The 12200-nt window shown below is 31.9% G+C and overlaps 1 protein-coding gene and 1 long non-coding RNA gene across 2 annotated transcripts; one reads left to right on the top strand and one right to left on the bottom strand.

Annotated features, from left to right (window-relative positions):
• Positions 1 to 34: 34 nt before the first annotated feature.
• On the bottom strand, positions 35 to 8130 carry LOC111710665 (uncharacterized). Its single transcript, XM_023484788.1, has 9 exons — positions 8065 to 8130; positions 5900 to 5945; positions 5508 to 5563; positions 4145 to 4244; positions 3258 to 3454; positions 2406 to 2542; positions 1745 to 1766; positions 1222 to 1327; positions 35 to 133 (listed from the first exon to the last, which is right to left on the bottom strand). Exons 1-9 carry the CDS (start codon positions 8112 to 8114, stop codon positions 35 to 37), a joined length of 813 nt encoding a protein of 270 aa, XP_023340556.1. The 5' UTR covers positions 8115 to 8130.
• Positions 8131 to 8762: 632 nt separating this feature from the next.
• LOC111710662 (uncharacterized) lies at positions 8763 to 9268 on the top strand. The gene is made up of 2 exons (XR_002767101.1): positions 8763 to 8813; positions 9067 to 9268. It is a non-coding gene; the product is annotated as an uncharacterized LOC111710662 (long non-coding RNA).
• The last annotated feature ends 2932 nt before the right edge of the window (positions 9269 to 12200 follow it).

Raw genomic sequence — 12200 nt, 5'->3', positions numbered from 1 at the left:
CCCCTTCAGAAAATGACTAATTGCGCCCCTGAGTTTACCTCATGGCGGATCCAATATCATCATGGAAAGGACATGTAGGGTTCTGAATAGAAATTAGAGAACACAGGCAATCTGAATCTTCTCTCATACTCACCTACCATTATTAACAAAAGATTAAAAACTAAAGTGTAATTTTCCAAATGTTCACCCTTGTCTTATATACCCTGGCTCACCTTAATATTTATACACCTTGGTAGGAGAAGGTTGGGTTACTTACCTTGATATTAATATACCCTGGAGGGAGTAGGTAGGGTTCCTTACCTTAATATTATTATTCCCTGGTGGGAGTAGGTTGGGTTACTTACCTTAATATTAAATTCCCTGGTAGGAGTAGGTTGGGTTACTTACCTTAATATTTATATACCCTGGTAGGAGTAGGTTGGGTTCCTTACCTTAATATTTTTATTCCCTGGTGGGAGTAGGTTAGGTTCCTTACCTTAATATTTACATACCCTGGTAGGAGTAGTTTGGGCTACTTACCTTAATATTACTATTCCTTGGTGGGAGTAGGTTGGGTTCCTTACCTTAATATTAATATATCTTGGTGGGAGTAGGTTGGGTTCCTTACCTTAATATTAATATATCTTGGTGGGAGTAGGTTGGGTTCCTTACCTTAATATTGATATACCCTAGTGGGAGTAGGTTGGGTTACGTACCTTAATACATAAATCTTGGTGGGAGTAGGTTGGGTTCCTTACCTTAATATTAATATACCCTAGTGGGAGTAGGTTGGGTTACTTACCTTAATATTGATATACCCTTGTGGGAGTATGTTGGGTTCCTTACCATTATACTTATATAACCTGGTAGGAGTAGGTTGAGTTCCTTACCTTAATATTTATATTGCCTGGGTGGAGTAGGTTAGATTCCTTACCTTAATATTTATATACCCTGGTAGGAGTAGTTTGGGCTACTTACCTTAATATTAATATACTCTGGTGGGAGTAGGTTGGACTCATTGCTTTAATATTTATATACCCTGTTAGGAGTAGGTTGGGTTACTTACCTTAATATTAATATACCCCGGTGGGAGTAGGTTGGGTTACTTACCTTAATATTAATATACCCTGGTGGGAGTAGGTTGGGTTCCTTACCTTAATATTAATATATCTTGGTGGGAGTAGGTTGGGTTTCTTACGTTAATATTAATATACCCTGGTGGGAGTAGGTTGGGTTACTTACCTTAATATTAATATATCCTGGTGGGAGTAGGTTTGGTTGAAAGTACCGTATCCTGGTGGTGACTGGAGTTATACTAGTGCTACTCTCATATACTCCAGTCTTTGTTCTAAAAATTAACCTAGTAACTAAGTTGAGGCCAGAATTAATAAATATCGGGAAATAGTTGAACTCTAGTTATACCAAGTTTGTATTTGATTTAAACCAATTTTCTCTTTACTCAGTAATTTGAGATTAAGGGAATTCGGACAATTTGAGAAATCAGAGAATTTGAACCAATTTCGATTAGTTTCGTCCATTCAAAAGTTTTGAACTCAGCTTAGGATTTTTTAATTCAACGATTTTTTTTAACATTCTTCATTTCAATTCAGTTTAAAACCAATGCACTTTCATGCGGGTTTTATCAAAATCTCAAATGAAAAATGTTAGATAAAATTGATAACGCATTCATATCGTACCCCCCCCCCCCTTCCTTTCCCCAGCATGTTTTTTTCTCTTTTTAATCAAAATCAATATAAAAAATTACCTATTCCATCCTGCAGTTTTCCCTGGAAGCAAAAATTGTGGTTAAAATTGCAATGATAAGTATGAGAAGCCGGAACAGTAAAAAAAATAAAGGAATTAAAACTTATTTTAAAATTAACAATATATTTTTTAACAGGTAGATATATACAGCCCCTCCCGCTCCCCTGGCCCCTTTCTGTTCTGTAAGATAATGTTCCAAATTTTGGCCTTGAAGTATTGTTTAATGTTTATACAAGTTTAAAATCAATCAAACTCAAATGTGTTATCTCCATATCTTTTCAACCTAATGGTTTAAACCTTTGATAATTAGACTATTTCACCCCGGACTAACCAGAGTGAGCAGCATTCGGTTTCTTCTATTTGAAATCAAGCGTGTTTTGGTCTATTATTCAACAATCTTTTACTTTACGGATTTGTTTATTTTATACATTTTCATTCAAAATGCATATGCCGACAAAAAAGTATAAAAGGGAAAAGGCTTACAAATTATGTTTAATAGGTCAAATTGTGATTTCTGGAATATTGACAGAACTATTAAATCCACGTGATTTGATTTAACAGATTTTTTAGTTTGAAAAAGCAAAGGTCCAAAACGTCGGGTTGCAAAGATAATCTGAGTTTCTGGCAAAAACTGAATTGCTTTGAAGTTGCTTTGATCTTACCTTTAAGAAGGACCTTGATATGGACTAGAACCGGTTTATGTGAGCTGGTAGAAAGCGTCATGAGAACAGTAGAATTCGAGTTTATATCCGACGTAGGACAAAAATCCACAGACTTCTCATTGCTTCGATACACAATGCTTAAAAAATAACTTGAATTAGATATTTTTATAGGAATAAGACGACCCTGTAAACAAAAGATATAAGAAAAGACTTCAAAATGGTCTTTGATTTGTTTTGATTTGATTTGATATCTATCTATGTACTAAAACAAGACATTTATATATATGTTGCGCATAGCTGGCCAAACGGTTGGACCGATTGGGCTGAATTTTTTTGCGGACACTCGTGGGTGGACCTGGGGGTGTTATAGGCTAAAAAAAAGTTGATTTTTTTCCCACGGGCCCAAATGCTGTTCTGGTCAGGATGTACCTTGAAAACAAACAAGAGATCGAAAAGGAGGTTTGAAAGTTAGCTGTTTTTGGAAATAGTGCGTTAATGACATTCTCCTACCCAAGGTTACTATGCAAGAAAAGTTAATTGCAGTTGCGTATACTCTGCGTACATATTGAAGCCAGTTCTCTCTGGTGGAATTTGTAAACAAGAATAGATGCATCAGTGTTCGTTTAGCATCCGAGGAAGTTAAAAGCATTGAATTTTGATAATTTTGATAATTCACATAATAGTTTCCTATGACCAGAATATTTCATTGATTTGTTATGTGAAAGATGGATCCCATGTCAGGCTGTGACATCCGTCTTGTGTTTTCATTACCACCCAGAGACAGTACACTGCAGTACAAAATATGCGTACACCTCTGAAATAACTTTCCTTGCATTACAACCTTGTTCCTACCTATTTCCCCGTCTCTCTGTGGCAGGAAGCTGAAAGCTAATTATTCTATTAAACTGGCGAACTGTAATATCTACAGGATTTATCAGTAATCTGTTATCTGTCTCATCAACATCTGTTATAAAATCTTCAATACCCGTAACAGATTCATGTAAATCTGTTACAGTAGATTCTGTAGTTTCTCCTATTCTACTATTGACCTGAAACAAGACAAGTTAATCCAAGTTTTAAAGGGAGAGACCGGCTAGAGATGCTAGTGAAGCTGAAATTGCAGTATTGTAGAGAAAACTTTAGGATTTATTTGTTTGGGTTATTAAATAATTGTAAAAAAAGTTTCTTCTGCTGACTGAAACAACTGGTGATACTTTACACTCATATTTAAAAATTGTACACCGTAAACTTGTCTCATTGGTATCAAATGAATCCAAAAGTTTTTCTGTACAATACTGCACTTTCAGCTCAACTACCATGCCTAGCCGGTCACTCCCTTTAATAATGTAAATTTTTCAGGATTTTAAACCATGAGGCTAGAAACAAACGATTTGTAGCTTTTGACTTGACTGCCCAGAGGCCGAATTTAAAGAATTTGAGCCGTGGCTTAAATTTAAGCCACGGTTCAAAATGGTTGGTTCCCTTTAAAATTGTATTGTATTTTTCAAGATTTAAGCCGGCGCTCAATTGAAACCGGTTTTTGGCAGATTTAAGCCGCGGCTTAAATTTATTAAATTCGGACACAAGGCTTTATATAAAAAAGAGAAAAAGTTGGTGCATAATTTTCAATGGATTTCTCAATCTCTTTTGCATAAAGGAATTCTAAATTACGAACTTTCTGTTCAAAATTTCGATCGAAATGTTCATATTTCCAAATGTTTGGTATTCAGCTGATTTACCTGGAATATCTGTTTGGTAATCGTCTTCGCTAGTTCGTCTGCTACAGAATCTGTGAGAACAAACTTTATATAATACTCCACACCGCTCCATACTTCAAATCTACAAAATAGAAACCATTTAAAGGGACTGTTCACTTATTTGGGTATTTAATCCTATATATATAAATATATATAAAGCGGCTTTTTCTTCTGTAACAGTAATCGTTAAAAAGTAAGGCTTATACTGATGAATAGATGATAAAAAGCATTTAGTTGACCCTAAAATAAGTAAACGTTCCATAACATAATAGGTATTCGGTTTTTAAACAATACAGAGTTAGGAAATAAAAAAAATTACGAAATTTCTTTTTGAGTCTCAGTATATTACTTTACGATATATAAATTTTAATCAAAGAGAATTCAACCAAAATTTCTTAATAATCGACTATCTTCGACTTTTTTAAAGGGAGTGTTCGCGAAAAATGAAAGGGGGTATAGGCTTAATGCGATAAAAAAGCGCTTTTGATTGCTATTAATCTTACTGTTGCGTCTATAAGGAGAAAATTGTTAAAGACGTTTCATACCGAAGAGCGTAGCGCCCATACAAAATGAGGAAGTTGGAACATACGACTTAGACCGTAAAAAAATCAAATTAATGTCAAACAAATCATTCAGATATTACAACCTATAGTCATCGATTATCTTTCGCCACATTTGTATATATTTGATATTTCATACTAGCTTTGATTTAGTTTTTTAAAATAATATTTAGCTTACAACTTGTTTTCGAACATTCCTAAAAAATATGAAAATGTCGTCTTCATTACCAAAAATCCTCGAAACAGGAATAAATGTTTTTATAAGTAACTTACAGATCATAACAATTAAAATATATTATGAAAAATAAACTATATATAAATGTGGCGAAAGATAATCGATGACTATAGGTTGTAATATCCGAATGATTTGTTTGAAATTAACTTGATTTGTTTACGGTCTAAGTCGTATGTTGCAATTTTCTCAATTTGTATGAACGCCATGTTATTCGGTATGAGACGTCTTTAACAATTTTCTCCTTATAGACGCAACAGATAGAAGTAAGATTAGTAGCGATTGAAAGCGCTTTTTTATCGCATTAAGCCTATACCCCCTTTCATTTTTCGCGAACACTCCCTTTAAAGATACAACAAAAACGTATAAGCCATCTTTTGAGAGCTTAAATAGTAAAATATTTTTGCTCCATAAACTTGATTTTCTTCTCCATTTGTCTTTGAAATATCAAAGTTTTAAATAAAATATATAAAATTGGAAATTTGAGTTAACTAATTTTAACAAAGGTGAGTCAGTATAAAAAAACAGTAAAAATAAATAATTATAATATTACGTATAATCTTCATTAATATTTCTTGTTTCAACTCTAGCTCTAGGGTCAGTAATCCTCTAAAAAAAAGTACAAAAATTAAGGGAGGGGAAGGGAGGGCAGGTTTGATTTAGGTTTAGGTTTAGGTTTAGGTTTAGGTTTAGGTTTAGGTTTAGGTTTAGGTTTAGGTTTAGGTTTAGGTTTAGGTTTAGGTTTAGGTTTAGGTTAAAGTTTAGGTTCAGGTATAACACATTATCTTAAGATTCTCAAAAAAACATATAATTTTCTTCAAAATTTTAGTGTTTTTTCCTGATTACTATACAGAGAGATAATTCTATAAAACTAGAATGTAGATGTCGGAAAAATAGAAGGAAAAACATCAAATAAAAATAAATAAAGATATATTTATTGTTTACCTGGTTACTATCAAGAGAAGCAGGTTCTAGATCATTACAATAACAACTAAACAGGGGGTTTTTACAATAATTATTGCGGATTTTTTATGTTTCATGACAAGGTATTTATTTATATTACTTTCAAATATTTAATTTCTTTTAAAGAATCATCCTCTTCATTTTTTTTATAAATTTAAAGTTTTTCCATTTTGAAGAATGATCGTAAATGTTTCGGGGAAAATTTTAGAAAAAAAATCAGTAACTAATTACAATCTTGAGCGAAATTTCATACTCAAAGGAATAAAGAAGTCCACAATCATGACAACGTTTTATAGAGTATACTTGTACATAATTAGGTAATTGTATACAATACATTGTACATATATTGTACAATGGACAACGTCTTCTAGATACTATATGCAGATGTATCCCATTCCCTTTGTACAGAATTCATACACCGACAAATATATTTTATTAACCAAATTATACGTACAAGTACAATACATTGTACAATGTACTCTTATTCCTATAGTAAAGTCAATAACAATGTATAACAGGAATCTATGTAAGAAAGTCACAGGAAAAAAAGTTTCTGGAAAAAAAACCTGGAAATAAAAAATTTGGTAAAAAAAGTCACAATTTTCTGAAATCCTAGGACAAAATGTCACTGGAAATAAAGTCCTGAGTTTTAGATTCCTGGTTTTTTTATCCTAAAAAAATATGGGAGCTGCCATTTAAGTCTCAGGAAATAAGATCACAGGAATTAAAGTCCTAAAGAAAAAAGTCCTAAGTCTTGTAAAAATGAGGTCAAATCTAAAACGTTTTTATAAAAAGGACTTTTTTTCTATGCATCTGCATATTGAATATGTCCAAGGGTTTTTATATTAATTGCCACTTTTTTTTGCATGGTTGTAAACATCCTTTGTTCCCATGGGTTTTCTACTAAAATAGAACTTGTTTCCGTGGATATTTTTGTATAAAATCATACTGGAACCAGAAAAAAAGTCCTAGAAAAAAAAGTCTCAATGTGGCAAGACTTTAAATCCAAAGACTTTTTATTTTAAGGACTTTTTTAGTGCCAAAATTTAGGACTTTATTCCCGAAAACTTTTGTTCATCGAACTTTTTTGGCGGTTACCGTATAACAGAGCCCAAGGCCAAAGCTTAAGGCAGGGTATCGGTATAAAAACCCAATGTCGCGGAAACCGGGTTTTATAAATAGGGTAAAGCCATTTTGTTAATATTAAATGTTTTTTGTAAGAAATATTATTTTCATGGTTCGCTTTATACCTCTTTTCTTATTTCTTAATGTAAATCTACACAAATGTTTAAACCCCAAGAGTCACGTACCTCTGCCCCTTTAGTAAAAGTAAATTCAACCCGTATGAAACATAAAGCCTGACAACGTCAACCTTGTAGCACCGGCTAGTCCTGTCCATAAAGCTAGGTAGAGTACAAACTGGGACCGGAAAGGTTGACCCGGCTCGGAAATTCAAATGTACTACGGCTGCCCGTGAAGAGTTCGTTAAAGAATGCTTTTTTTAAATGTCCATGCAATGCACTCTCAAATAATATTAAAGTGTGTTGAATGTTACTTTTATTAATAAAAGTTTAGGAATTAGGAAAAGTTTAATCATAACGTAATATGTCATTAAATAATAAACATTTTTAACGATTCACAACATGAAATACCATAGATTAATAAATAAACATAGATAGCTTATGTACACACAATTTCTATCTACAGAACTTATGCACATTGAATGTACTCAATGACATAAGAACAGCCAATGTTCACAACCAACCTGGGTAATCTTTAATTTTGGAATATATTTTAAACATCTCTGTACATTTATATCTGGTAAGTTGAGAAATGTCGTCTTATTTGCAATCTATATCTTTATCTATGTGAAATACCATAGAGTAATACTCTATGTGAAATACCCTTTACACCTATATGTATACATCTCACAGTGGTTTCAAGCTCTTAAATTTACTTTAATTTGATGCGCTCAAAGTCGACTTATTTTTTTAAACTGATGCACCTTTTTATAGCTGTCTGAATCTGAGTGATTTAATTTTAAAATGGTAAAGTATCGTTCATTCTGTTTCCCACTCATCCTTCTTAATGAAACTTTTGAGGCTTATCCCTACTTTTGGAAATTTAGAATAATTATTAAACTATACCTGAAAACTAAAAGAAGTATTCTGGAACAAATAAGTATCACATCTATCATTTTTTATGAATTCTCTGAAAAAATTATTACAACCATTTTTGTCACTAAATGATAGAACAAAATTTAAAAGTATGTTTAAAGTTGAAAATTTGACAACACTCTCCGTAAAGATAATGATTTAATTTATTCTTTTTTTTTAGGGTCTTTTGCAGTGAACATAATTCAAATGTTGACATGCAGCCATATCTTAATTTTTTCAAACTTTTATTTTTAATTATTTTTGAGTTTAATCTTCATTTAGTCCTACACAAATCTTAACTTTAAGTGACCCGCCCGGCTATTTAAAGTATAAAAATTAGGCGTTTCCGAATCACACCGGTAACCTTGAAACATTCATCTTATTAATGAAAGATACCGTCGTCTAAAATGTTTTATTCAAATTGATTTTCCATTAATTCTGAAGCAAAAAATGCTAAGTCACTTTTGTAGATGAAAATTATCAGTTTTAAAAAACAAAAACATAAATATCTAACTTAAACTTGATCAGACAAAGATTCCAAGGAAACCGTTGTAAATCTGACTATTTTACTGTTTCTTTGAATAATAAAAATCAAGTTAGATTTTCGTGACTCAGTCTTAGATTTTAACATATGCTTAAACCAGCTGTGTACAGTTTTTCTTTTCAATTAATTCGAATATTAACAGTGATGACATTGTCTTTATTGAAAGATGCATGGTCTCGAACATTTTCTGAATAGGGTAATTTTTTAAAAAGAAAATCTTAAAGATACTGTGCAGGCATGCCACGGAAACTTGAAGTACGGTACCGACATATTGAGCAGCTTTATTGTACACTGTACAATGTACAGTATACGAACAGACTACATGTCAAAATGGGACAGTTCACCAAATGAATCATACCTCTTATGTGATGTCCAATTCACAGTTGGTACCCTTTAAACCTTAACTGATTGATGAATGATTCTGTTTTTATTTGATCATTTTGTTTTAGAACTGATGAGGACGTTATTAAATGTTGCTATGTACTGCAAAGAGCATGGCCTCCATCGTATTATTACCAATATGATATGGTTCAACCTTCCACAAACTATACAGCTGATCAATAATGTGATCAATAACATTATATGATTTTTCTCGTTGTTTCTGTAGCACGAAATCCGCAACACATTTTAATAGAGAAATACCGTTAAAAACCATTGTTTAAAAGATAATAAATTTCTCATTAATTTTTATTAAAGAAAGCTTATAAAGGCTCTGTTGTAAATGCCACGCTGAAAACGGAGAGTCTCTTCGAATTAATTCACGCTTCCTTGAAGTTCTTTCGTGTTTGAATTATTTCTTTTATTCTGTCTCAAGTGGACTTTTTTTTTGTCTTACATAGATGGCGGGGGAGGTTTCCCCCTTATTATTTAGAGTTGAGATAAGGGAGTGTGATACATGTCCATAGTCCAACTTTTCAAGGCCTACTCATTAAAAAAAAAATATACCTATATATATTCAATGGTAAGGGCGTATTTAAAAAAGTTCAAAAAGTAAGTCGGAAAAATGTTCAAAAATAAATGTTTTACTTTAGACAAATATTAACATGTGACACATGCTATTACATCCATTTTTCAAGGGCTCTTAAAATGAATTATGCCCTGTACCTTAATTAATAAAACAGTTATTACCCATTTCTGATTTTTAAAGTTATTTCGAAAAAAAAACCAGGGGGGTGGAAAACACCCCCTCCCCCAATCGTGACAGGGTTAAAAAATGTTACAGTATGAATTAATTTTTACAGAAAACCTTTTTTTTAAACTGATAACTGAACTGTAGAAATTAATTTCTTACTTGCGCCACGTATTTTGCAGACGGTTCTAAATTCACACTTATTTTGAAATCCTGTGTACATAGCATATATTGGTAAAATAACATTTAACAGTTTTTGGTCCTGCTGAAATAAGATGATTGCAACAACAGACATCATTTCCGGAAAGTTTAGGTCTAAACTTGCTAAAATTATCAAACATATAACATTTTAGAAAATATGACATTTACATTATTCAAAAAGAAAACAATTCCGAGGTTCGTGTAACAGCTGATTTCTAATCTACCTTGGCTGAAAGGAATCAAGCCTACTCTACACTACAACTCAGTCTACTCTACTACTATATATTATATATATATATACCCGGGGGAAGGGGAATATATATCTGGATTCTGGCTTAAAGGCCGACAATTGCAACGGTCCGAGTCAGTACCGGCATTTCTCTCTCTCTCTATTTTAGCTCTCTTATGCCACTCTCCAAATTACGGGCAAAAGGGCCAGGGCCTTAACAATGGGGGGGGGGGGGGGGGGGGCACGAACCGAGAACGAGATATTGATGTATTAAGAAGAATATAGAGATAAAAATCACGCAAAGCTAACTACAAATAGAACGGAAGGAGAAAGTAAAATTTATGCGACATTACAGGTTCAACTTTGTTACCTCGTAGCTCCTCTAGTTTTAATTTTATGCAAGATGAGTATGAGATAAGCAAATTTATTTAGTTACATATTAGAAATTAAAATTAGTTTTTCTCAATAACTCTTCAACTCTTAGAAGTAGGATTGAAAACATAGGAGATTTAAATTTACTTTAATTTGACGTGATATAGCCATAGAGAATAGAATATATATTAGAGGGGAATTTAAAGAATCTCTCGGTATGAATTTTTCCAGTCCCTTTCAGCCTGAAAGGGAGTTCAAAGTGTACAAATCATGTAAATGTTCACAAATTATATGCAGTAGAATACATTAATACAGTATGTTCCCTAGACTATTCATTTCAATTTCGAATTTTTTAAGCTGTTAAATAAACTTTATAATGAATTAGGTGAATAAAAAACATCATTTGATTTATAGTTATAACGGAAAATCATCGTTTGTAAAGTGAAAGGCATAGAGTCTATGTGAAATGATCATTGGTCAATTATAAAACCTATTTCATAATTTGGTTTTCTTTTAACAATAATTTTCGATTTTATATAAAATGATATTCCAGGGCCCAAAAGGTTATATAGCATAAATATGTGAAGTACACCTGCAGTATGGAAACAGTACAACAAAATGGCCGTTTTACACTTCTCCTAGTAAATTCCCCTCTAATATATATTCTTTTCTCTATGGATATAGCGTACAATCAAAATATATAATCTAACAAAAAGTGTAAAATAAACAACACAAAAAATCTTCATTTAACCACAAAATTCTCCTAGTTCTGCTAGCCAATTTTTTGCATTTTTGAAGCCGTAACAGTTCTAAGGTTATAACTTGATATAACATTTACTGCAAATTTCCACTCTAAATTTTTTCGGAATTTATGTGGTATTTCATTCAATTTTTAATGAATTTTATGAAATGGAAAACAATAGCATAAAAATTTTCCCAGCAAGTTTTTAAATATTTTTTTTTAATATTTGGTTTCGGGGATTTTTTTTCAATGATCCAAAAATATTTTTGAATTTTTTTGGTTTAAAATGTTGTTCATAAAATATCGATAATCCGGTTTTGTTTTATTCACAGAACTGACATGTACATCCATGCTCAATCTGACTCTACAAGGTTAGTTATATAAGACTTCATGAGATACAACTTATCATAGCCTTTCAATCTATGACTAAATTCATTATATAAATGAATAAATAAATAGAGTTTATTATGATAAATATATAAATAAAGATTATACATTTTAAATTTGTCATATTGGTAAAATCATATATATGTTTATCTATTACTATATTCATATATATATTCTTTATATGTTTTATATATACCAACAGAGAGGCTTCAGATTTGTGTAATCTTTCTCCGTTTAGACACGTCTTCATTATCAAGTCATAGTTAACAAGGAACTTGAATGTACATTTCTAACTTATAATTGTTGCTCTTTTAGCAATTTGTTTCGTGGATTTAAAAAAATCCAAATTTTTTAAGGCATTTTTTTCATTTTTCCTAGCCATGAAACTTTCCTGGGATCGTGAGGTCCCACAAAATTTTGGGCCTGATCGGTTCAGCCGTTTTGACGTTTTATTTTACAAACAAAGAGAAAAGCAAAGTTTAAATATAGAAGGCAGAGTTCCTTTATCATATTTTGATAATAA

This window comes from Eurytemora carolleeae, unplaced genomic scaffold, assembly GCF_000591075.1.
Source record: "Eurytemora carolleeae unplaced genomic scaffold, Eaff_2.0 scaffold949, whole genome shotgun sequence".
Lineage (NCBI taxonomy): Eukaryota > Metazoa > Arthropoda > Copepoda > Calanoida > Temoridae > Eurytemora > Eurytemora carolleeae.
This window is presented reverse-complemented; position numbering and strand designations above follow the sequence as displayed.

Coding starts and splice junctions, on each gene's coding strand:
- LOC111710665 (XM_023484788.1), bottom strand. CDS start 8,114: ATGATAGATGTGATACTTATTTGTTCCAGAATACTTCTTTTAGTTTTC. Junction 4,245..5,507: donor AATATTAATGAAGATTATAC/GTAATATTATAA, acceptor TCTATTTTGTAG/ATTTGAAGTATGGAGCGGTG. Junction 134..1,221: donor CAGGATATATTAATATTAAG/GTAAGTAACCCA, acceptor TAATAATGGTAG/GTGAGTATGAGAGAAGATTC.